At 37.0% G+C, this 27160-nt stretch overlaps 1 protein-coding gene across 1 annotated transcript in view; it reads left to right on the forward strand.

Annotated features, from left to right (window-relative positions):
* EXOC2 (exocyst complex component 2) overlaps nucleotides 1-27160 on the forward strand; it is a 130872-nt gene that overhangs the window by 65992 nt on the left and 37720 nt on the right. The window contains exons 13-22 of the mRNA XM_054058920.1: nucleotides 2999-3123; nucleotides 8016-8084; nucleotides 8338-8495; nucleotides 12294-12415; nucleotides 15939-16000; nucleotides 18674-18754; nucleotides 19725-19784; nucleotides 21344-21405; nucleotides 22243-22309; nucleotides 24138-24254. Of these exons, the coding sequence (XP_053914895.1) occupies nucleotides 2999-3123; nucleotides 8016-8084; nucleotides 8338-8495; nucleotides 12294-12415; nucleotides 15939-16000; nucleotides 18674-18754; nucleotides 19725-19784; nucleotides 21344-21405; nucleotides 22243-22309; nucleotides 24138-24254 (923 nt within the window). The remainder of the gene's footprint in view (nucleotides 1-2998; nucleotides 3124-8015; nucleotides 8085-8337; nucleotides 8496-12293; nucleotides 12416-15938; nucleotides 16001-18673; nucleotides 18755-19724; nucleotides 19785-21343; nucleotides 21406-22242; nucleotides 22310-24137; nucleotides 24255-27160) is intronic.

Below are 27160 nucleotides of genomic sequence, written 5' to 3' on the forward strand. Positions count from 1 at the left end.
GCATTTCAAAATGCGAACTACACAGGCTCTTCAAAATACACATGTATACCAAGTAATTACATCACTGTATTACTGTTACCCTTGTCCTTTCTTGGGCCAAAACCTTGCATGCAGTTGATTAACAGGTGTTACAGAGCAAACCAGTAAATCGCTGGTGGTTGTTGGATACTGTCCTCTGAGAATGCATGTGCCACACGATGGAGGAAGCAACATCCAAAATCCAGTTTATTTTTTCCTTATTTGAATTCTTTTGCATGTGTCTGCTTAAATGGTTGCATCCAGGGAAGGTAGTTCCAATTCAATCAGTTATCTCTACTTTTAGCGTCTTAATTATGGATCCATAACCTTTCACAAACTGGAAGAAGTAAGTCTTCAGCAAACTGCAGATTCTGGAGCCACTGGTTTAAACCAAGATTCAAAGGAAAACTGGAGGTTCAGACCATAGTGATAATCTGCTGCAAAGACTGTGGAGTTAGAATGAGTTGCCTCTGAGTTGAGTTCATTGGTACTTAGGTGCACATGCCCACTGTGTGCTTAGGAACAGCTGAAAACTCTTCTTGAGTGAAGAGCCAAAGCAAACCAACCACTTATGATACCTATGCAGGAACTGTCAATCCAAATATGCTATGATGTGCTATATTTTCAGGTTGCTTCTGCATGCTATTGTTTTTTAGCAAATTTGAGGAATGGCATCTCTGAAGTTTTTTTGGTGTTTTGATGTGGGTTTTTTCCCAGTGTAATTGGCAGTGATTGCTTGAGATTGTTTGAACAAATTAGTTTGAATTCAAAGCTGTAGTTTCAGTTCAAGTTCAGCTCTTGCTTGAGCATATAGGGTATGTAAACAATATAAGGGTATGTAAACAATGGCTCTGATTTTCTCTTTAGGACATTAGAACACAGATTGAAATAGAATAAATAGAATGAAAGAAAATTTCTGCTTTAATATAGATTGGAGCTTTCTCTAGCAACAAAGTCAAAATATCCTGAATTTATGACCAGAATGTCCGTTTGACATGATGTGCAGTAGATTATTCTAATAAATATCTACTGTCTGCAGGCTCGGGACTGGGCCTGAAACACACTTCCTGGACGGTAAAAGAATTTCATACATGAAATTAAATCTTGCCAATATTTTTCCAGTGAAGAACAAATATCTCTGGTTGTAATCTTGAATTGGTGCTGGAGCTTTTGGCAAAGGTGAAATGGTTTCTCAAAGAAGCTGAATTTTTTTGGTTAGAATTTGGGATTTGTTGGTGTTACAGAGCCCTTGTTGCTATAACAGTGTTGGAACAGCTTCCTGGCAGAGTCAGACTTTATGTTAATAAGAGGAGTTTTTCTGCTACTGGATCTAGACTAGTTTGCTGACAGTCATACACCAAGCTGGCAAATGTAGTGCTCTGACTTCCTCTGTCCACACTCTGAGCTTTGCTAGTTGAGCTTTGAAGTTTTCGTGCCTCCTAAACAGATGCGTCACTATGAGCAGAGTTATACTTCGGTTGTGTTAGAATCTCTCTGCAGCTTTTGGGCTTTGGTTGTGACTTGTATTTGAAAATTAAAAAAAATTATCTAGAGTCCCTAAACCGTTCGACCATGAGGAAAAAGAACATTTTGGGTAGTGAAGATGTTTATTTGTCCACTAAAGAAATGGACCAATGACCTGCACCTTGACAAATGGATGCTGTACTTTAAGGAGAGTGAAGACTGGCTGCCAACACAATAAAACAGAGACTCTGGTGAAGCCTACTAGTTACATAATGTGTCATTAGGCAGCTATTTTTGCCTAACTGGTGAACTCCTGGTCTGTGTGGGCAATATTCTCTAGCAGAGTAAACACAAAAAGAGCTCTTTCACCTGACATTTTTATGCTTTTCCACAGAGTTACATAGGATAATAGCATGTTTTTAACTTTGTCATTTATAAAAGACCAGAGTTTATACACAAAAAACCCCACACCAGCAAATGTGGACCTCTTTAATTTTATGGCTTTGTTTTGTGGTTTTTTGGTTGTTTGTTTTTGTTGTGTTTGGGTTATTTTAATCTGTGATTTCTTTTTTTTCTTCTGAAATGGACTCTAATTCTTGAGGTGAAACATAAGTCTTAACTTTTTTTACTGATACCCTGTTTTGTTAAAATATCATAATCTAGAAAGTTTCAGTGGCAAAAGGTGATGGTTATAGAAAAGTATTTCAGAGTTTCCTTTATTTCTGTGTTAAATAGTACTTTTCTTCTGCCTCTGTTCACCTTTTTCCTTACCTCCTCCTTAGCCTGCTTTTGCCTCATGTGAGAATCTGAGAAAAGTTATCTGCTGCCAAAATGTGATCTATTTTCCTGATGTGTTTTAATAACAGGTGTATCGGGAATGTAGGTAGATTCATGAAGTGAGAGATTATGCAGTGTTATATGTTATGATTGTGTTCTTCATCCAAAAATCTCATATAATTAGTGATAAATTTATTGAGTTTAATTGTTTGAATCTCCTCTGTTTTTCAGATAAAAGATTTTAACAAACAAAAATGAAGATGAGAGGTTGGCAACTTGCCCCAGGCCACAATGGAATTTTTTCTGGGGGGTGGGGGAGGAAATAAAGCAAATCTTCCAGTTTCCATTGTTTGCTTTAAGCACTAGCCCATCCTAGCAGACCTGTTTCTTTGGCATCATTACCTCACCATTTGATACTTCTAATGTCTTGATTGCTTTCAGTGGATTGTTAGGTGGGTTGCATTAAATACCCCTAAAAAGAGAGCTTATTCTTTATATGTTGTCATAGTTGCTGGCATCTTGTAAGCATATGAAAAGAGAAGAAAGAGCTTGTGTGTGTACCAGTTGTGTACACATGTATGGATTCGGTTTGAAGTTTTTTCATTCCTACTTGAAAGTTTTTATGTGTACTGTATAGTCACTTGTGTAATACAAAGCAGCAGCAAGCTAGTAGTACATTTTTTGTCATTAATACAAAGGTTTTCAATTTTACTTTTTCTGTCCTCTCTTCTCCTTTTAGCTTGGCGATACAAAGCTCCTCAGCAAGTTGTATTTGTTGAAAAGTTGACAAAACTTGTTGTAAGTCAGCTGCCCAACTTCTGGAAGCTGTGGATTTCTTATGTGAATGGAAGTTTGTTCAGTGAGGTATGCATTCTTCTGTATAAATTACACTTAAGGAACAAAGCTCCATAATAATTATGTTTGAAGTAGCGTATTTCACTGGAAGAAGTGACTGGATTTATTTTAATCAGAGAGGTTTATAAAACAATATGTAGACTCTTCCACATCTGAGAGATGCTACTTCAATTAGAAAGCTGTCTTGCAATACTAACCTATAGAAGTGACACTTTGCTTTTTTAATTTTGGAAGAATAAAAGCATACAGTAGAATTACTTAGTTCTGCCCGTGGTGTTACTTTGTGTGTTCCAGATGCTGGAGTCAGTGTCTGTGTAGTTCCACCTCTTAATTGTAGCTGCCTAAATGCCCTTCATTGGTAATCTGAAGAAATGGCAAACTGCATGAAGAACAGAGATATGTAAAAGACTGTGTCATGCAAAAAAAAAAAAAAAACTGTTTCCTTTCCTTGGAACAAGAGTACTTATTTCTCAAGCTTTAAGTATTTGGAAGTGACGATGGGTTCAAGATCGAACTTGCAAAATGACCCAGACTCAGGAGTGGTATGCGCCAGCATACCGTAGAGAGTCTAGTCTGGAAATGCAGTCAGCTGTAATCACGTTAATATAATCTAACACCAACATACAAGACACAGTGGGAGGGGAAAGTAGTCATTCGTACATGCAGTTTTTATATGCATGCCATTAAGAGATTTTGAAAGGATACATTTAATAATTTGTTACGGGCAGTGTACCACCTACCACCATAGTCATTACCAGATAAGTATAATAGCTTTGGGGTTTGTGTTGTTGCTAAAATTTGGTCACAGAATTACATTGTTTTAGAGAATTCACTTCTGGTTCTCAAGCCTTGTTGTTAGAACTGTAGTTAGAATTGTAGGGATGGCATATTCCCAAGGAGCCAGCCTAACAAAGACAAACAAATGCTTGAAGTGTAGTGAAAGGGAACTCTCTGTTCTGTCAGTAGATGATAAGGCAGTAGTTCACACCTCATCTACATATCTATCACTGGGAAGTCCTCCTGACTGCAGATTGGACTCATTCATTCTAAGTCCTAAAAAACTCTGAACACAAGGTCTGTAAAGACCTGTAGAGATAACTGGGATAATACTAAGCAGGTGGAAAATCAGCAAGCTTTTGGCCATGCATATTCATAGAATCATAGAATGATTTGCGTTGGAAGGGACCTTAGAGATCATATAGTTTCAACCTCCCTGCCATGGCCAGGGACACTTCCAACCAGACCAGGCTGCCTGAGTCCCCATCCAACCTGGCCTTGAAGACCTCCAGGAATGGGGCAGCCACAGCTTCCCTGGGCAACATGTGCCAGTTCCTCACCACTCTCATGATGAAGAAATTCTTCCTTATGTCTAGCCTAAATCTGCCTCTCTCCAGTTTATACCCATTGCCCGTAGTCCTATCACTACAAACCTTTGTGAGCAGTTCCTCCCTCGCTTTCTTGTAGCCCCTTTCAGGTGCTGGAAGGTTGCTATAAGATCTCTGAGCCTTCTCTTCTTGAGGCTGAACAAGCCCAACTTGCTCAGCCTGTCCTCCTGTTAGAGGTGCTCCAGCCCTCTGATCATCTTTGTAGCCCTCCTTTGGACCCGTTCCAACAGCTCCATATCCTTCCTGTGTCGTGGATTCCAGAACTGGACACAGTACTCCAGATGAGGTCTCACAAGAGACGAACGAACCGCTGAGGGACACCACTTGTCAAGGATCTCCATCTGGACTTCGAGCCATTGACCACTACTCTTTGAGTACGACCCTCCAACCAGTTTCTTATCCACCAAACAATCCACCTATCAAATCCATATCTCTCCAATTTAGAGAGAAGGATGTTGTGGGGAACCGTATCAAAGTCTTTACAGAAGTCCAGATAAATCACATCTGTCAGTTTAGCCATGTCTACTTCTGTAGTTGCCCCATCATAGAAAGCCACTAAGTTGGTCATACAGGATTTGCCCCAGGTAAAGGTGTGCTGGCTGCCATTAATCACCTCCATGTCCTCCATGTGCTTTAGCATAGCTTCTAGGAGGATCTGTTCCATGATCTTCCCAGGCACAGAGGTGAGGCTGACAGGTCGGTAGTTCTCAGGGTCATCTTTTCTACTCTTTTTAAAAATGGGCACAATGTTGCCCTTCCTCCAGTCACCACATATTGTTCGAATCAGCTTCTACATTGAATCTGAAAGTCTGTGCATCAAAAACTTCTCTGTTTAACTGTTGCTGTATAATTTCATTTGTTGAGATTTTTTTTAATCCTGCCATGCTTACAGTGTCCTGCTATGCTTAAATCCTGAAGTCCTCACAGATACAGTATTCCACTACAAAATTGCCCTTAAGCAGAATAGATACCTACTATTCTTTGCAGCTTTAGTAGAAAATAAAACTAAAACCTTGAGAAAAGGAAATTTGGAGGCTTATCTTGTCATTTTCCTTTTCTCTGACTAATTAAAGAATTAAATTTTCAGTTGGTTTTTCTATTTATTGTCACTGTAAATCAACGTAACGACTTCATATGATGATACTAATAGATACTATATTCTATGTTGAACACAATATACAGAGCATTATATATTCTATTTGTGGTCCTCATTGTACATGATAAAATCAAAAGATAGATACGACATCTACTCATAGCATTCAGTGAAGGAAGTAGAATCAAAAATAAACCTTAGTGCAGTTGATTTTCACAAAAATAATTAATTTCATAAGGGAAATGATAACCTTTATATTTGACAACAGTACCATTGGAAATTAGATTTAACAGATTCACCTATTACGTTATTGTGATTTTTCTTCTCTGAGAACAATGAAAAAGTAAGAGAAACTGAGACTTGAACTGTAAACAAGGTTGAGAAATTGTGCTCATGAAAATGACTGCAAGTGGAAACTGCAGTGATCTTATGTAGTGTCTGAACAAAACATTGTTTCCATGTATTTTAAAAAAGAGGAGGAGGAGGTAGCTTTCCTGTTAGTCTTTAAGGTACATCTGCTCTTCTTCTGTTGGGCCATATTCTGAGATTGTGAGAAATTAATCCCCATACATTTGATTTCTTCTTCTCCTTTGGCTCTCAGAAGCCCCCAATATTCTTTGGGAGAGAGGAGGGATGGTACCCTCAGTTCCTTTTTTTGTGTTCTGCATGCCACAATCCACAAGGAAAGGGTGACATAAGGTAGAAGACTTCTAGAGCACCTAATAATATCTGTCACCCCATCACATTTAAGACTCAAGGTTTATATGTTTTTCTGTCAGAAGTTAAAGAAATTTTAATTGTCCATGAAGACATTTTTTTACCATGTTACTTGTTATTTATTGTCAGTCAGGAAGCAAGGGGATTGCTACAGTTTCTTGAGAAAAGTTCTTTGAAAATGGTCCAGAGGGTCAATTCAGTTAGCTTATTCAAGTCTTCAAGACATTTTAAAATTGTGGGAAGAAAATCTCCACATATGAATTTCAAGCTGTATTTTCTCTTGTTCAGTTTGTAGGTTTTGGAGGGATATTCTTCTTAGTTCTGACAGGTTAGCCGTATGCCTTAAAATATTGTCAGTTAAAGATATATGTCATATTTTCAACAGTTTAAGAAGTTGAGTTATTTGAATCACTCTAGGTGAAGTCGCATACGTGAGCAGTAACCGTTCTTACCACAAGATAGTTTTGGTCTGTCTGTGCAGGAAAGGTTTAAGATTGGTATTCAGCAAAACCACCGATTAAAAAAAAAAAACAATCAAGACCTGTGAATTTTTTTGTCGTTCTTTAATCCAGCTGTAAAAGAGTGTGAATTTTAAGTTATTACCTGAGGCTTAAAGGAATATAGCTTATTTTCTTTTTAAGGCATTAAGAAGATAGCAGTGTCTGAAACTCTTTAATTCAGAGCTTTAAAGTACAAGACTATAATATCTGTATTTTCCAAAACTCTGAAGCAGTTTTTAGTTTTCTCTAATTTTTGCTAACATCATAGTTTTTATTTTACCTTAAAAATCTGAAATGCTTTAGCTAAAGAGAGAATTTGAAAAATTCAACTTTTCAAATTAACAACTTAAAAGTAAACTGGTTCTCTTTCACACTCTTGTCATGTTATTGCACTTCTTGTCCAGTAGATGTTGCTGTGCATACATAAAATAGGAGATTTTTCTAACTACAAAAATCTATGTCTGCATTTAATCCAATATTTTGAAATAACCTTTTTGGTGTAATTTACTCTGTGCTTTCAGTAGACTTCACAGAGGGCTAGGGCTACAAACAGGAAGACTGTTAGTCAAACTGTGCTTTTTTTCAAGTGTAACTGTCTCATGCAAAGTGTATTTTAAGTTCCTTGGTTTTCAAGGAAATGAATTGTCCATGAAGATGCTGATAATTTTGCAAAGTCTAAAGAGCGTTGTCAACAAAATGCCATTCCTAAAAACAAATCAAAACCCCTCAACTTTACCCCTCACATGTGGTAGTTCCGAACTGCCCTTATTCCAAGAAATGTCTCCCACTTCACATTGACATCCTTCTCTGGACAGCTTCCATCCTGAGAAAACAGAGTTTCTTCGTATAAACTTCATGCATGATATGATATGATATAATATAATGTATACGTTTTAGCTCTTACTGATATTGAAGTGAGAAAACTTTCACCTCATGAGATTTGTATTGCTTGGCCCACTGTTATGTTTGTCTCTAACTTTGTCTTAAATACACAATATTCTTCAGAATTAAGCATTAATGCAGTGACCTACAGTAAGTTGAATGTATTGATTATATAATCTTTGCTTATTGAGGTGCCATGAATTAGTTTTTGTAATTTTATCATAAACTTGTCTGTTTCCATGTCACTTTGAAAACCTCTTTTGTCACAATTATTTCAACAGTGATTATGATACTTAAACTTTTCAATTTTCTCATTTTCACTAGACTGCTGAAAAATCTGGCCAAATGGAAAGATCGAAGAAAAATGCTAGACAAAGGCAAAATGATTTCAAGGTAAGTTATGACGGGGAAACCTTGTTTTCTTCCAGTTGTCCTGCATAGCAAGATACTTCAGTGTCACCACCTTGAAAATCAGGTTTCTTAAATCATCTCTGTACCTTTATACCTCCTTCTCCTCTACTTTCTACCATGTGGAGCCATTTGTAAGTCATACATTCCAAAGCTGTTGTGTACAGCAAGTACATGGATGCTTAAGCACATAAGTAGCGCTTTTTGCTTGATTTTTCTTTCCCTTTTTCTGATGCAGAAAATGATTCAGGAAGTGATGCACTGTCTGGTAAAACTTATCCGTGGAGCTTTGCTTCCGTTCAGCCTCAGAGAAGGAGAGTCAAGACAGTATGGTGGCTGGGAGATGAAGTCTGAACTTTCTGGCCAGTGGCTAACACATGTTATCCAGACTGTAAGGTAAACGTATCTGTGGACCTGCAAGATGATATTATTCGTGGAATATTAGTGCTTTAAGACAAATTGATTTGGGTTTTTTTTGCATTCAATACCCTGTGTAGTGAGAATGTTAATATTTTTCAAAAGTAGAATTACAGAAAAATTACTTATGGCAGATTTAGGATTCTGTGTACAAGTGTAATTAATAATGTCTCATGATATAGCCTTATGATGTAATGGTTCCATAGCATCTTATGAAAAAGTTTGAATAAAATATTTCCCTGGCACAGCATAGATGCTTTGTGAATGAAACAGGATTTGATTCTTTAGGGTAATAAGCAATTATCTGCTTCATTTGCTACACATCTTCCAGTCTCTGACAAAATGGGTGAAAATAGCTTGCTTCTTACTATAGTATCGTTATTGAATCATGATTTGCTTTTACAGTTGTCTTATGAAAGATGATACTCCTGTTTGTAATGTCTTTTTGCTTATAGTTATGTTTGTTTGTGATCTTAGTAATGTCCACATCTAAGTACAAAGTGCCTCATTACTGTATAGAATTCTCAGCCATTAGTGTACGGAGGTGTCCTGAGTCCATCTGGGAAAAGGTTAATTTCCTGTGTTTTGGCAGGGAAATAGTTAATTTTCACAAGAAGCTGGAATGGGGCATGGGGTGGGACAGCTGGCCAAAAGGATATTCAGTACCATGACATGTCCAGTGTATGGGAGATAGTTCATGCAGTAGCCCTTAAGCCAGTCCAGGCAGGACAAGATATAAAGAATGTGATCTACACTGCAGCTGTGGAGAATGGCCCTACCTGGAGTCTCTGGCGGAAAGCAGACCCTTAGAGTTTTGGAGTCAGAGATATAAAGGATCAGAGACCTGCTTTTCTCCAACTGAAGAAGAGATATTGGTGGCATATGAAGGAATTCGAGCTACTTCAGAAGTGGTTGTTACTGAAGCACAGCTCCTCTTGGCACCCTGACTGCTGGTGCTGGGCTGGATGTTCAAAGGAGTCTTTCCTCTACACGTCATGCAACTCATGCAATGTGGAGTAAGTGGGTTGCATTGATCAACTAACAGGCTCAAATAGGAAACCCCAGTTGCTCAGGAATCTTGGAAGTGGTCATGGACTGGACAGAGGTCAAAGATTTCTAAATATCACTAGAGGAGGAGGTGTCTATATTGACACCTGGGTGGTGACCAGTGCTCTGTGGGAGTGGTTACAGCAATGGAAGCCGAGCAACTGGTAGCACAGAGGCAAACCCATCTGGGCTGCCTCATTGTGGCAAGATATTGCTGCCTGCCAAGAGAATCTGGTTGTAAAATTATGTCACATAGATGCCTATGTAGCAGAGTCATACTACTGAAGAACATTGGAAGAACCTGCAGTTGGATTGAGCCGCTAAGATTGAATTAGCTCAGGTGGATTTGGACTGGCAATGTAAGAGTGAATTATTTATAGATCAGTGGGCCCACTGACACCTCAGGCCAACAAGGAAGAGATGCAATACATAGGTTGGCTTTTGATAAAAGTGTGGTCTTGACCATGGATACTATTGCACAGGTTGTCCATGAATGTGAAACATGCTGCAATCAAGCAAGCCAAGTGGGCAAAAACTGGTATGGGGGATAGTGGCTGTAATATAAATTTGGGGAGGTCTGGCAGGTTGATCATATCACACTCCCATAAAGCCCCCAAGGTGAGCCCCATGTGTTTACAATGGTGGAAGCAATCACCAGATGGCTGAAAACATATCCTGTGCCCCATGCCACTGCACAGAACACTATCCCACATCTTGAAAAGCAAGTCTTGTGGTGACATGGCACCCCAGAGACAACTAAGTCAGACAATGGAACTCATTTCTGAAACAGCCTCATAGACACCTGACCAAAAAGTATGACATTAAGTGGGTATATCGCATCTCCTATCGTACGCCAGCCTGCGGCAAAATCAAACAGTACAATGGACTGCTAAAAGCTACACTGAAAGTGATTGGTGATGGGACCTTCAAACATTGGGATACAGATCTAACAAAAGCCACCTAGTTAGTTATCACTGGGGATCTCCCAGTCAAGCCAGGCCTGCCCAGTCAAAATTTCCATGAACTGTAGAAGGGGATAAAGTCCCCATAGTGCACGTGAAGAATATGTTGGGGAAGACAGTCTGGGATATTCCTGCCTCTTGGCAAAGGCACATATAGATATTCTAATTGCAGGTGAAACTAGTAGTGATACATACCTTTTGTCAAGTCTGTTTAACAATCCTGAAGTCCCAGCGATGAGGGTGGACTCTTCTCATGAGGTGTCTACACATTGCAAAAAAAACTTTTATGTTGCAAAGTTATGTAATAACTTGTCTTATTCCTTATAGTTTCTAATATAAAATCATTATGAAACACATGAGATTTTTACTCTTTTCAGTCATCTCACAAATGATTTACCATTTTCTGCTTTTATATAAGAATGCTGAGACTTATAAAATTAGATAACAAGGAGTTGGCATTTATAGCTATACATTCTTCATTTTTCTTATTATTTATATATATCACTTCAGCTTAAATTGAGGCGGTTGCACAGTCTTTCTCTTGTACCTCATTCTGTCATTGCCTAGTAGGCATAGGTCCGAGGGGATAAACTAGAGCTATCCAATAAAGCGATGCTGTTGTCGGCCAGACTTTTGCATTATTGTAAGGATAGAAAGGTATGCACCTGTTAGCGTGTAAGTACAGGACTTGTGTGCAGTATGAAGTTAATTAATGTTCTCACAAATGGGTATCTACATCCTGTGTTTCCTGAGATAATGCCAATTTATGTACTCTTACTAATTCAGTATTTGTGTTGAATAGATAGCAGTCTAGTTGATGGTGGGGTTTTGATGATTTATTTTGATGATTTATGCTCCCACCAGAGGGAGGGAAATGGAACCTACACATTGGAAATGTTCCACTTACTACTGAAACTTGTTTGCTTGTGCCTTCCTACTGCTGTTCCTTGGCTTTTTCTAGTACCTGTGTGTTGCTCAGTATTAGCAGCAGGGCAAATAGCAATGACTGCATTTGAACTGTCCTTGCTTAAGTACTTAGGAGTTGGATAAAAGCAGTGAGCCTAACTAAAATCTGAGCACAACTGCAGCCTTTTAGTTAAAAGCTGAAATGCCATTCCTTGCTAGCAGCTGTTGTGTTACTGTGTGTAAAGGAAAAAAAAAAAATGGACATCCTCAACTATAATAGCTGGTGATTTGTGCCTGGTCAGAGTTGGGAGCAAATCAGTAAATGAATTCACTCTTCACTCTGCAGGTGATGCAATAGCTATATTTTGGTTCCTTAAATGTGAATACTCTTGGCCATATGATGCACAGCCACGACAACATTTACGGCAGCTCGATGGCTGTTACTGTTGTAACACGAGTAAATAATATCTCTGAAATCCTGTTGTGGACCTAGGATTTGACCTAGACATTCACATAAAAGCAGCAAAAAAGCTGTTTCTGCTCCAAAAGGATTATTCTTGAATCGTAAGGCAAGAAATGGATGCGGGAAAAGCAGGCAGGGAAGTGCAAGAGGATAGCTGGAAAAGTTGATATGCTGCTGTGATGACATTGTAATATTACAGTAAAATACATTGTATGTGCAAGCTTCTGAATTAAGCAAATGATTCATCTTCACTGAATGGTATGATCAGTATTCAAAGATGCACTGCGTTTGGAGCTAATGTATTCACATACACAGGAAATGTCTACAAAATTCCACAGTTATATCATCTTAAAGAACCCTGCAGTCTTATAATTCAATCTAACTTTATTTGCTTTCCAGGCTTAGTTCTGAGTCTCTTACTGCGCTTGAGATACCCAATGATATGCTTCAGATCATCCAGGATCTTATTTTGGACCTTCGTGTACGTTGCATTATAGTGACCTTACAACACACAGCCGAAGGTAATAGAAGGCAGGAGGTCTCTCTGCTTACTATCATATTTTTTTTTGCCTCTGATCAGGCCAAACTATGTTCTGGAAGATAACCATGTTCATTACAGATACTGTAGTGCCAGTGAACTCCAAGTTCTGTAGTATCTCAGAAGTGTTACTCAAGTATTTCACTTTTCTGACAGAAATGTGCATTGTGAGTCTTTTCTACCCTTAGTCTAATGAATACAGTAGTTTATGGGTTGCAACAGTTTTACCGTGAGAGTGATTTATCTCATGATGCTGTTTTTCCATATTTGAAATATCATTATTTTAATTTTGAGTTCTGCTATAAAGCAAAGAATTAAATAAGCAATGTCCCACCCCCAAGAAAAAAAAAATGCACAGCCTTTTATGAAGTATTTTATTTTGCGCTTTTCAAGGTCATTTACTAATATTAAAATCGCCAGACTTCCAGTTTTTACTATAAATGTCAAGGCCAGTAATATATTCTCTAAATCTAATGTGACTCTCTGTGCATCCAAGGCCATTCATTTCACCATCTTGTATCCAGTCCATCTGAAACTTAAATATGAATGGAGTAAATCTTCCATAAGTAAATTTCTCTCTTAAAATCAGGGTAGATTGGTCTACTAATTCACTTAGCTGGGTTTTTTTTCCAAAAGACTAATCACAGTTAGTGTAAAAAAATGGGACTTCTTTAATCTTACAAATTCATCAGGTTTTAATCTTTAATATATAATTCATCATTATTTTGTAGGCTGACGTGAAGTGTTTTATTCAAGCTTTAAATGTGCTAAGCGTAGATAACTATGTTAAGCGAATGTTTTAAGTTTGGTAACCAAATTATAAGGCCTGTATGGTTTATTTGGTATCACATTGATATTAAGTGTATTCTTGGCTCTTAATTTTTTATTAAATCCCATTTCAGCATTAATATTATATTTCAAGCTAGTTGGCCATACAAGTTACTTATGTTGTCTTGTCTCTTTAAAACTCTGTACGGAAAGTATTACCACTATTAAAGATTCTACATGAAGTATGGATAAATAATTTTTGCTTTTCTTCACAGCACAATTCAGATTTTATTCTACTTTAAATTGAAAGCAGAGAAGTTTTATTTATTATTTTAATTGTGATATGAGGATGGTCCTATTGGATTGACTGTCCTCTGTCAAGGAATTGTGAGTGATTCCTCTAAAGTCCTGACTGTTTCAAAGGAAGGAACTATCTAACTCCAGACAGTTTTGCTGACAATCCTTAGCTTGTCAGATCTCTGAGTTATCCACCTAACTTCTCCAGCGCAGTCCAGAGAGCTCTGGTATTTGATTAATTGTGAAGCTCTTGGCCAAAAGGTCTGCTGTCTTACTAGTTTTGCTGATTTGTTGCATCATAACAATAGTCCAGTTCTTTGTTCAGATACAGATTTTCTGCTTCCTATATCCTGTTTTCTGGCCACATACATTCTGTGAAGGAAATCTCTTGTTAGTCTGTGCCTAATCGGTGGAGATCAGATCATTTAATATGCCAGTATGTTGTGTGGAGATCAGATCATTTCATTTCATATGCCAGTATGTTGTGTTGACTGGACAATGTATCTCATCTATTCAATAACAGCAGCCTTCCTTGACTGTTACTTCCATCCCCTATCAGTAGTTCTATGTTTTGACTTGATATTAAAAGAGGAGAAAAGATACCTGCCTGTGTGACAACTCTCATTCCATATTGTTGCAAAGCATGCCTTGTCTATAGGACCTTTTTTTTTTCATCTTTACCAGCTAAAGCAAACTTGTGTATGTTGAGTGTGTTCATATGCTTAGATGTTTTTTTTCTGGACAGAACCAGGTTAATTGAGCCCTTGGAGAAAGTGTTTGGGTTTTTTGGTTTTTTTTTTTAGGGAACCAGTAGAACAGTTAATCGATATTCTTATGGAGCTGTGTAAATGGATATCAGATGTAGTTGTATCTGTCATATATAATTCAAAAAGGCTCCTCCTGGATTTGAATCTCTCTTCTGTAATCACTCTGAAATACGAGCTGCGTAGACTGCTGATATAAAGCTCAGTCTCATTTCTTGCTGCATGATCTAAGTTGGTAAAGGCATTCAGATCAGTCAAAATTTTTAGTAGAGCACTCTACCCTTACCTATTTAAATAGGATAAATCTGCCCCCACACACAGTTTTCTTGTTGTCTTATGATAAACATCAGATACTCATGCTGGCCCTGAGAAGCAAAGCAGTCTGTGTTCTTTCCCTCTCATATGTGATCACTGGTCATAAAGGTCATGAAAGACAAATTCTGTGAATGCCAGGCTAGACAGGGAGTTTACATCAATGTTTTTGACTGGAATTCGGTGATCAGTGAGAAAGAAATTTGTTTCTTTTGTATTAGCTCAGAACAGAATGCAAAAGTGAGCAGCCACAAAAGCATGTGAAGGATGACCAGTGCAATCATATCAGAATATCTGTTGAATTAAGATATTTTCTAAATAGGGAAACGAACAGAGTAATTATTCTGTAGAATTCCTTAGTACTTCTTATGCTCACTAAGCCTAGAGTTCCACGAGATGTAGAATTGCAGGTTATGAAAACATAACCAAGTTTTTTAATTTAGCTAATGAAAGCACCAGGCTAGTGAGGCTACATTTCAGCATGCGTTAGTTATTCTCTTGTATATATCTTGTATTTTGGGGAGAGATGGTAACTCACGGAATTTTTTCCTCATTTAAAAGTCTCATGATGTGCAGACAGTTCTGATGAGCAATTTGTGTGTGAAGAACTGTATGTCAGGGCCCCAACGAACTGCACACAATTTATTTGTGTTGTGTTTGCAAGTTAGTTAAGCCCCCCAAAAGAGTTAAGAGGCAGAATGCACATGTCCATAGAGGGATTTTGTTTGCAGTGCATGATTGTTTGGATTTACAACCTGACCTAGCTCCTGTTAGCTTCGGTAAGACTAGAGAAGTTGGCACTTTCCGGGTAGTGGAAGAGACAGTTTGTTACATATGCCTTCATGTATGAAGAAAGCCCAGCACCTTGGATCCTTGACCCTGAGTGGGGACTTTGAGCCTCTTTTATAGTTACTAAATATGAATTATATGCTATCCTTTCTATCCTTGCTAAAATGCTAGGCAGTTGTTCTTTCATTTTTAATTAAGAGCTGGAGTATAATAGATGTGGATTCTGAAATGTGGTATTTTATGTTGTGATCAAATATTTAGAAAATAAAAACACACCCAAAGCCTTCAAAGTATTCCTTTAATTTTAAGCTTTCCAGTAAAAGATGTGCTTCATGCAACTCTTGCCATGTATCATAGACACACTTCTCTGTGTGTTGTCACCAGCAAACCATGTATGAGTTCCATTCTTAGTCATTTGAGAATGCTGAAAGCTTTGAAGCTTTTAGTACTATTTGCTTGTGTGCCTAGTCATTGCAGTCCCAATGTCTGTGGTTTGTCTTTTCAAGTTCAAGGAGTTTTTGATAATGAGAATGAATACTTTCCTTCCCCCACCTCTACCCTTCTGCTCTCTTACAGATATAAAGAGGTTAGCTGAAAAGGAAGACTGGGTTGTGGACAATGAAGGTTTGACTTCGTTGGTGGGTATACACATGTGTCTTGTAGGCAATTCCTTTGCTGGATTTGGATATTTTTTTGCAAGTGCAATGAAACTAGGTGCTGTAGTCTCCAAAAACTTAATTATTTTAGATTTTATCTGTATGTAAACAGGCTGGTGTCTATTGTTTTATCAAAATATGAAAATACAGGAAGAAGAATACAAAATTGTTTTGTTTGAATGGCTACTTATTTAGAGTAGTCTTAACAGATCCCATCACCAAACACAAAGTTATTTTTTTATTTTCTTCCTTTTCCAAAATTTTTATTTGTACTACTTAAAGTATTATGCCTGGAGTAACTTTAGGTGATAATGGTACTACTAGACAGCGATATTTTTGAAGGTGCAAAACAGGAAAAAAAAGGCAAGCATATATAAAAGCTTTTCAGATTTGTGCCACGTATTGAGAGAAAAAAAGAAATAAGAATTTGGCATCAAGATATGTAGCGTGACTTTCTGCCTTAAGTACGGTTTTTTAAATGTATCAGTGTAATTACTGTTGACCTCTAGCATGAATTTGTTGAGATAAACAATAATAACTTTCATGGTTAAGCACCTTATTTTAGGGATCATTTACTGAAGTAAAAGTATTTTTGAGTTTGCAACAAGTTTAGTTCACATCAAAATACTTCATAACTTAGTAGGCTTAGTACCATGGAATTGGTCTGTAGCTAAATAAATAGGTTATTTACATGTTATATGAGAAATTGAACTGAGAAGCAACTAATTTAGGAGATTGCCTACACACAATGAATGACTTGAAACCAACTTCAGATAAATTAGTGAGATGCTTTCTGGAAATAAACAGTAATGAGTAATGCCTAAAACACAGCAAGCATCTTGTGGGTGTGACTTAAAAACAATCTGCGAAAGCAGAAAGGGCCTGTGGGAGGTAGAGTTGCTTTGTGTATATTATCTTAGAGAATGCTCCACAGACTCTTTTAGTTTTTCTTATTTGTTTCTATAAATATGTATTTGAAGTTGAGTAGGAGGGCATTAAGCAATCACAATATACACATTGTAGGAAGGAGTGTTGTTGAGCAATTGTAGTATTATAACCAGGTTTGCAGCATCTAGTCTTGGTTTCAGTTGCTGCTGACTTGGGCAAGTCCCTTAACTTTCCTGGTTTTCACTCTATTCATCTGTAAAATGGAGGGAGGAGAAAGGATCCAAGGATCTGCCACAAAAGTGTTTTTTCTTTATGCTTTTGCTGTATCCTAACCCATCTTTATTTTAAAACTGCTTAAGTGTTTTTTGTATTTAGAAGTCACGCATTAATTCATTGTATACAGCACTTTTGTAGATACCTTTTGAGGCCATGGTTGAGACATGCCAAATATTAGTGGTGGCAGTTGACTGTTTTGTCATAGCAGGGTCATTTATCTACTAAAGTAGAGTTCATTGTGGTAATATTACAGCAAAAATTCTAGTAAAAATTAAGCAGTATAAACAAGGAACAGGCAGTCTCTTTGGGGACATTTTAGGATTAAGACAGAAACTGTGGTTTGAGTTTGTAGGAAATACTCATTTTCCTACCAATGTTTTAGCGTTTGTATTCTAGGTAAAAGATACAGTGAGACTCAGACAAAACCAGCTTTCCTCAGTTTCATAATATCCAAACAATAACGTATCTGAACAGCTTTCTTTTCCTGAGGTGTGATATTTTTATTATGTGGAAACAAACAAACAACAAAAAAAAAACAACCCAAGAGCAGCACTTAACTGCTGTTCTTTTTCATTTAAGCACGTCCAAAAATAATGAATACAGATTGTCTTAGTGGCTTTTTGTGATTTTTAGGTTGCCATATAGGCATCACTTCCACGATCTACCTCCAACCCAGCATTTACAAAACTTAAAGTTACCCCTAAGCCTGAAGTTGGTGACATACCATAAACAATCTGCTGGATGAAAAGCAGGCTTACATGGCTTAGAATCCTTTCTGTGCACTTCTTAGACCCAATTCCAATACAATGATGTCCGTTTTTTTCTAGACAGTGACACTTCTCAGCTTCACCTTGCCCTGTACAACAGCTTCTTGCCTAAGACCAGCAGGCAGCCTCATTAAAAAAAAAAAAAAAAAAAGTGACTTAACAGGGAAGAAAGAAAGACAAGGAAAAACTGACTAATGACTCTCATGCTGTGAACGCGTTTACACTTTCAAAGTGAAATTGTTACATGCAACAAGACTTTAGTACTTCAGATTTGGAAACCTGAAGGTAAAAATAAGGCCCCAAAACCAGTGTTTTTTCTCCTCCATGTGAAAGCAATTTCAATCTGTTTTTCTTAGAAACCTTTTGCTGAAAAAAAATGCAGGCATATCAGACATCCCAGCTGAAAATCTATCCCAAGTTAGATCAAGGGAGGAGAGGATGAAGAGTTTCACAGGATTTATAATGTAATCATCAATATATGCTACCACAAACAAGCTATAAAAATCTTTCCTTACTCTTTTAGAAGAGGCTGTTTGGTGTTGAAGTCTCTCATTCTGATTAAAAAGATGTACATTGAGCTATGGTAATAATTCTGTAGATTTAAGTACAAAAGTACATCTTTACAAAAAGGATCCTCTGGCAATATACGAATTGTGATTTTTGTATTTGTGTAGTATAGATTTGACATGTTTACTTGAAGCTAACCAAGTCATTTGCCTTTCAGCCATCCCAGTTTGAACAGTGCATTGTCCATTCCTTGCAATCTCTTAAAACTGTGCTGGACTGCAAACCTGGAGAGGCCAGTGTAAGTTTTGATTTGTGCTTTTATTTTTGTTCTTTTTATGTAAATTACTATTGGGTTGCAGAACAAGAACTTTCAGAGAATGATACTGGGGTGTAACTTTCCTCTTTATTTTTTCCACGGAGACACTTTTCACTGCTGCCTAGCTTTTAGAATTCTGTTTGTGTTTCTTTTGTTAGGGTGTCTGTGGGGCATATTGGAGCTATATTTTAGTCTTTTAAAGCTGTTATTTTGGAAAAATGCTACTAATGTGATGTTGAGATAGCAGTAGATGTGACTTTATTTACATGGAAAAAAAGGGTGAAGGGATCATTCCTAGGAGTTACTCTTTGCTCAGTGTTGCATCCAAACTACTTGCAGAACTGAAATTCAGCTTTTTACTTCTGTAAACCTTTATTCTAATTTTTTATTCTGATTGTCCTCGCCTACTTAGTACCTTCAAGCCCTGATTGATTGTGATACAGGTGTTTTCTTTCAGGTTTCAGTGATCTAAGGAAATTCAACACTTTTCCAAAAAGTTTCTTGGGCCCCTCTGCATGGGTATTGTTCCTTTCTCCTCCCTAACGTTAATTTTTGTAGCTAGCTTGTCTGATTTCTTAATGAACATTATTCCAAAGAATCTACAGTGCATGGTGAATTGTTCCTGTTAGAGTACAAAGGTCTTTGAATATCCTGGGAGCTTTTGCTGCAATTACATTAGCCAACAAGGATATGTGTTGTGTGTACTAGGTAGTAGGACTTGTTTCCTTTTATTGTGTTATCTTCTCATGCTTGTCAGGCTGTTTACTGGTGCTTGTATTCTTTCTCCCCTTTTTTAGAGTGGGGAAAAATTGAAACTAATCCATGAGAAAACACTGTCCCAGCAGCCATTGCTATAACTGTGTCATCTCTTTAGGGATAGGTTACTTAGGCCTTCCTTGCGAATAAGACCACATGAAGCTGTTCTGCTGAAATAATATGCTTGCATCTTCAGGTTTTCCAGCAGCAGAAAACACAGGAGGATGTATGCCAGCTAAGCATTGGGATCATGCAGGTAACTTGAGCACTTTTAAGTATGAAATTGTGAACACAAGCGATCAACAAAAATGCGTGCTTTGTACCCTGCCTGTCTCCCAAAAGGTAACTTAAGTTGATGACTGTGTTATTCCTCTGATACCTGCTGAGTATTTGATATAATCTGATTCAGCTAGTAAGCTCTACGTACTTTTAAATCAAACATTTCTTAGTATCCCAGAAAATGTAAGTGACATTCAAGTATTTTACGGATTTACTGTTGAAGATATCACTGATGATTGAGAGACACTTTCTGAGCTGATATAGTCTAACATCAATAAAGAACAGTAAAAAGAGCAATGCTGATTTTCAGCAGCTGAAGATCTAGCTTATTATATTTGTATCAGAAACCAATATTCTTTGTAACAAAGTCTTATTTTTTTGAAAATATATTTGGAATTAGGTAATAGTATGCTTTAGGCTTTTGAACCATTTTTATAGTCTTCTCAAATAAGAAATTGTGAGCCAAAGCAAATTTTTAGTGATTAGGGATTTTAGTGATGCTTCTGGAAAGCTGCAGGGGAAAAGGACCTGAGGGTGCTGGTTGACAGGTGGCTGAATGCAAACAAGCAGTGTGCCTGGGAGGACAATAAGGCCGTCAGAATCCTGGCTTTTAGCAAAAATGGTGTGGCCAGCAGGACCAGGAAAGTGGTCATGCCTCTATATTCAGTGTGGTTAGGCCACACCTTGAATACTACGTTCAGTTTTGATTCTCTCAGTACAAAAAAAAATATTGAGCTGCTGGAGCATGTCCAGAGGAGGGCAACAAAGCTGGTGAAGGGTCTAGAGAACAAGTCTTGTGAGGAGCAGCTGAGGGAACTGGGATTGTTTAGCTTGGAGGAGAGGAGGCTGAGGGGCAACCTTATTGCTCTCTACAACTACCTTAAAGGCGGTTGTAGCAAGGTGGGTGCTGGTCTCTTCTGCCAAGTAAGAAGTGATAAAATGAGAGGAAATTGCCTCAGGTTGTGCCAGGGCAGGTTTAGATTGGATATTAGGAAACGTTTCTTTACTGAAAGAGTGGCGAAGCATTGGAACCAGCTGCCCAGGGGAGTGGTGGAGTCATTATCCCTTAAGGTATTAAAAAGATGTGTTGATGGGGCACCTCTGGACATGGTTTAGTAGGCATGGTGGTGTTGGGCTGATGGTTGGACTGGATGATCTTAGAGGTCTTTTCCAACCTCAGTGATTCTGTGATGTTTACTTTGGACCAGCTTCAGATTGAATAGTTCAAAAACATTAACAATGCCTTTTTTGTAAATCGGCAGATTAGGCATGGCTAAAAGTATGCAGTGATGATAAGAATCACGTAGCATGATTAAAAACTCCTGTGTTTTGTTACAAGTAAGTATTGATGCTTATAAAACTAAAAATATGCATTCAAAGGTTGTAACTAAAATATTAATTAATGTATTTAAGGTTTAAGACAAAGATGATGATGATTATTCTGCTTCTATGGACTGCAGTAAAAGTGAATTTAAGAATTTTATTTTTTTTTTAGATTTGGTAAAAAAATTTTGATCTTGCTTTTTTGTTTCCTAGGTGTTTATAGACTGTTTGGAACAACTGAGCACCAAACCTGATGGTGACATAGATACTTCACAGTATGTAAAGTATATGGGACCTAGATGTAGTATTTTAACATTGTTGGTGCGGGTCTCAAATTTCAGTGGTGGTGTGGTTTTATCCTCTCTGGCATTTCATATTTCTTATTAATACTTTTGCCTCTGGTTAGTGATGCTTTGAAATAAGACTACATGTGTGACATCGTGTAATAAATATTGTACAAGATAATGAATATAGTATTAGTTATACGATTTTATTCAATAGCAGGAGGTGTAGTGTGCTGAGGAAGCAGCTATGTTGGTTTTGACATTTAATATCTATTCATAGAGAAGTGGCCCCGTCTTTCTTTTCTTCTCTTCTATTTTGATTGGTTCTATGGGTATTTCTGCTTAATGCTTGAAAGTTTGTTCCATTATTGCTCATGGGCCACTTATTTAGAGAACAAAACAAGTCAAAATAGCCTGAATTTTCAAGAGTACCAATTGTTTCTTTGGGAAAAAACAGAGACTTGGCAAATATTGGTGCCTGTCATATGCATCAGAAAAAGGCACATTAGCTGTGCTTCTAATGCCACTTTCTTTTTTGCTATTTGACTTCTTGCTGCATAGGTGTAAAAACAAATCAGAATTTGTTTTGTTTGAGAAATTACAGAAAATGAAAATACTTTAAGAAGGAAGGGTCTGTAACTAGAATAGTACCGTCTGTCCACAAGGTCCTGCAGGCTTTGAGGACATCTTATTAAAAATGATCAATGTGGGCTGCTATCTGGCATTGAAACAAGATTCCAGTCTTCTGCTCCAACTGCTCATTTGAATCCAGCATGTATCAGATAATCAAAATCACTATACTACTCACTTTTTAAACAATATTCCTAGTCTTTCAGTTGATGTTTCATCTCCAGATTTGTTTGGAAGCATTCATGAAGACTCAAGTCTTTCTTCAGTAAGTTTGGCTTCTATTTGTAAAGGCTGATGTGAAACTTAATGCTTCTCAAATTTATAGCAATATGGGGTTTGGTTTGGTTTTAAAAAATATGATATCTTGGTATACTACTGTAAAGTAACTAACGAAGAAATTTTTTGAAACCAGATCCTCCTCAGAAACTAAAATGGCATTAATGAAATTGGTGAAAATAGCACTTATGTTAAAATAGCTGAGGATTTGACTTTTGATTTATCACTTTGTTTTAAATTGTAAGAACCACTCTAATAGTTAGTTACTTCTTAAAACCCATGAAGATACAGTTATTCAGTATTATAGTTTTTACCAAAAAAAAATTACTTTATTGAGTGTAGGTATTGATTGCTTGTGTGGCTTGTTTGGATTTGGTTTTGGTTTTGTTTCTTAGGAAATTGGAAAAAATATCTTTAATATTCTTGGCACTTTGTCTTTCTTTAATGTACATACTTCTGGTTCGGTGGTTGATGGAAAAAATGTGTTTGTTCCCTGCTTGACTCATTTTCAAGAGCAATAAGCATTTCTGCTACAATAAAGAATCACAGATTGCCAGATCAGGCCAAGTTTCTGAATTGCAGACTGTACTAATTAGTTCTTTACATATCATTTTATTTTTTCAACACAAAGTAACTTTTTGTGGGTGTTCTGGACGTCCTCCCATATGTCATAGGTATGAATGTTTAAATAAAAAAAAGGGAAAATCAGCAATTTTTGATACCACAAACACCAAACATTCTCTTATTAATTTTTTTCTGTAAATCACAGAACACTGTCTTCTCTTTTGTGTTTGAGTAATGAGGACTGAGAAAGTGAGTGACTGGAGTAAGATTTGTCACTGTATTTCTGAAGTGCTCATTTCTTAAATAGTCTGAGTACCAACTGATTATATTTTAAAGTAGTAAGCAACTGCACATCTCAACACTAGTCATCATATTACTGGAATACAAAATTATAAGGGGTTCTTCTGGGTCTGAAAAACTCCATTTTTTTATCAGATCTGCAGTATTATGATGACTTTTGTGGCCACATAATTTTGTTTTTCAAAATATTTGCTGCTGTTGATTTTTAACTTCCACCTGAGGTACAAAAATGTTTTCCTGTTGGGGGAAAGAGAGGGGAGGAGGGAAAGCCAAATCTATTTAAATAATAGATCTGCCTTGTTTGGTTCTTTGTCTCCTTGGAAAGTACACCTTGTTGCACCATGGTCAGGGAAAGTCAGTCCTGATACTTCAACTCTATTTGACCTTCTTGTAATTAAAAAAAAAAAAAAAAAAATCATTGAGGAACAGGGAGAAATTATAGAATTTGCTTTCAAATTAACTGCTGAAATTATATTATGTCCTTCTCAACTTTCTAGTATTTTAGAATGAATGAATGCATTTTTTAAGTATCTAATTTACTTCCCTCATTTTAGCCAGCTTCATGTGAAAAGGGGCATGATCTTCAGTTACGTTTTGATGATGGTCATCATTATCAGCCTATTTCTCGAAACAAAGTAAAAGGCAGAAACAGCTTCCTGGAAAGCTGTCCAAACCTATTTTCTGTAAAGAAGTCTTAACCACAGTTCTGTATTAGTCACAGCTATTCCATTGAATGCTCCAGATCCCATAAGAAAAATCATACGTTTTCTATCATCGTACTTGATATTCACTCAGTTCTTGGTCTTTTATTGACAAAAATATTTGTAAACTCCACTTTATTTACCAGCATGTTTATCACAGACAGAAAGTCAATAAAATAGTATGTATTGGTCATGCTGATATTTCTTTTTAGTAACCATTATGCTCTTTCTTCCCTTAAAACAATTTTTTAGGAACAGAGACTTTTAATTGCACTCAGCAACTGCCGTTATCTGGAACGTCATACCTTCCTCAATATAGCTGAACATTTTGAGAAACATGGCTTTCAAGGTGTTGAAAAAATAACTCAAGTAAGTGAGAGTGCTGGAACGAAGTATCATTGTTTGAAGGAAACAGTTTTTATTTGCTTTACTTCCTGTAAGTCCATGTGTTTATGGGGCAAAAAGGACTCTTGGGTGAGCCTTCCACAAATGAGTAAGGACTCCAGGCATCAACGACAATGATGATGTGGTTGTATGTGTTCCTATATGGTTTTAATAACTGGTATAGAAAATGTGACCTCTTATGCAGGGTTTGTATGTTCAATGGCAAAGCTTATCAGATTTCTTAGTAAAGCTGTTTAATGTCACTGTGTTTTCTAATGCAGAGAATAAAAGATTGTTATCTCAGAAGTATACTTGATAAATTATTTCATCTGGCAATCTGTGTTACTGATAGCTGTTGTTCATAAACTAGTTCAGGGGTTTTTTTGTTGTGTGTGTTTTTTTAGTTGTGTTTTTTTTCAAAGAACGAAAATGTCAAAGTGGGCGGCAGTAGCTGTCTCATTTTCCTGCCTTTTTGTAAAGATTAATCATTTTTTATGAGAAATGTGACTTAATCCTTAGGACCATAAAGCTAGTTTATTTCCAGAAACATTTGTTGGTTGGAAGTAAAATGTTATCTTTTCCAGTACAGAGTTCAATGTTTCACTCGAACTGATGTTTCAGCCATATAGTACATCCTTAGTCCCGTTCTGCTTGAATGTTGTTTGAATTTCTGTGGCTAAAATAATTTTCAGTAGCATTTACATGAGATTTGTATGGTTAGTACAGCATACAAAATTACTGTGGATATTGCCATTCTTTGCTGCTGAGACAACTGAAAGGTGCACTAGAGACAGTTAGTGTTGTCTTTATAAGCAAAAAAGACATGCATTATGTATTCAACGCTCTGTCTTGTACAGCCACATCAGAATATTGCCGTTAAGTCTGGTTGGTTTATAAATTACATAATTTGAATGTTGAAGTTGCTAATTCATTTCAAATTTATGTTAACCGTTTGAAAGCACTGACTGGTGCACTACTGCGTATATTGGGACACATCTATCAGTAATGCTAGCTGGTAAGATTTGGATAATTAGCTAGTTACCTTAAGATGACAATGTTTGAACCCTTACTTAATTTTAAGAGAGGCTAGAAGAGTGCAGAGGTTTAGGGTTGTTGGTTGATCATTTCAGGTTTTTGTTCTGTCACCTAAGTTTCAGTAAGCTTATTAATTTCTTTAACTATTTTTATTACAATTTTTTTATCTAAGTTCTGAAAAATAGAATTTGTTTTTAATCTGAGAAAGCTGAAACAGCTATACTTTCAAATTCTGTTAGCTTTATAAATTAAATTTCGAAGCGAATTTTTTAGTGTATATTGTTTAAAACTATCTGTTGTTTGGTTGAGTTTTTTTAAAATTGCCTTTGTTATAAAGGTGATCATTATAATCTAATATTCTGAAAATACAGAAAGCATAAAATGGAAACCAAGAAAATTTCCTTGCATTCTACATTGTTATTATTTCTGGAGATTTTTTTCTTAGCATGCAAAACAAAGTTACATCAAATGGCCAAATTTAACACTCTGCTTTAGCACACGCCGTGTTGGCACATACTTACACTACTCACCTACCAGTAATTCTGTTTAATTTCTACATAACTCTTAAGTGCTTTTCTGTGGAGATTCTTGAATTCAACTTTTTGTCTTTAATTTAGTCAGTTAGCAAGTAGAAAAAAATATTTATGTATCCCATAACATTCATCCTAGCTTATTGGTTAAGCCTCTGGATAAAATTCTTTCCATAGTTCCGATACTTAGATAAGGCAGAGGAGTTGTTAGGATAGAGGCTCAAAATGACTTTAATAGAAGAATTGAAAACTCTAGTTACTGCAAAGTTCACAGCAGAAAGTTAACAATGAGAGAAATGTATATTTTTATGAGCATTTACCCCACTTGAGAGTCAGGCAAATCGGTATACGCAACATTGTTGAGGACATCTGCTCTAATTCACTCTCTCATCCTGGATCCAAAATAACATTCAAGGGAATTGTTTGTTCTTTCTTGCCATCTTTTCACCAGCTGAAAAACAAGGTTATCCACCACTGTCTTAATTCTGCATTGAGCTTGAAACAGGTTGAAGAGGACTTGCATGAAACAAGAAAACTGTACTGAATGTGCAGATGATCTTTTGTATTGAATAACTGCAGAAGTGGAAGGTGGAATGACCTAGTTCTAAAACACCTTATTAAGGACTGCTGAAACAGTTGTTTCACAGATTCTTTGTATGGGTGCACGTTTGCAGGGACTTCCCACTGGAATTCCTGCTTTATTTTTCCCGCTAATTCAAAGCTAGATAGGAATGGTCTAAGGTTAGTCTCCCTAGTCATAAGGAATTGAAGTGAAAAATGTCTTGAAACCTATTCCAGGTTTACATTTCTGTGATGCTGTGTAAGGGGGTGGGAAAAAGAGAGTTTAGCAAGGTTTTGGTACAATTTGTTAGTGTGGTTTTTCCAAGTCTTCAGTGTCAACAGGCTTTTAGGTAGAAGGGAAAGAAGAAAATACCCTAGATCCTCTCCTGGGACGAAATTCTCAGTTCCTCATGACAATCCTCTCCTTGGGATACATGTCCTCCTGTGACAAATTAGAGGTTTGTCAAACAGAAAAGCAGGGACGTGGTAGTGGCTCTTGTTTCTGAGCATCAACTTCACCACGCCAACTTTCCTGAATCTGACAGCAACTTTGACCTGAGCAATAGCTCTGTTTTCTCTTGCATGTACAAACTGGATTTAGGCTCCAGTCATTTTTATGGTATAGGTCTGGGTTTGTTTAGCCTAGAGAAAAGAGAGCTGTGGGGGAGACCTTACCGCTGTCTACTACTACCTGAAAGGAAGTTGTAGTGGAGTGGGTGCTGTTTACTTCTCACAAGTAACAAGTGATAGGATGAGAGGAAATGG

The sequence above is a fragment of the Cuculus canorus genome, chromosome 2 (genome assembly GCF_017976375.1).
Source record: "Cuculus canorus isolate bCucCan1 chromosome 2, bCucCan1.pri, whole genome shotgun sequence".
NCBI lineage: Eukaryota > Metazoa > Chordata > Aves > Cuculiformes > Cuculidae > Cuculus > Cuculus canorus.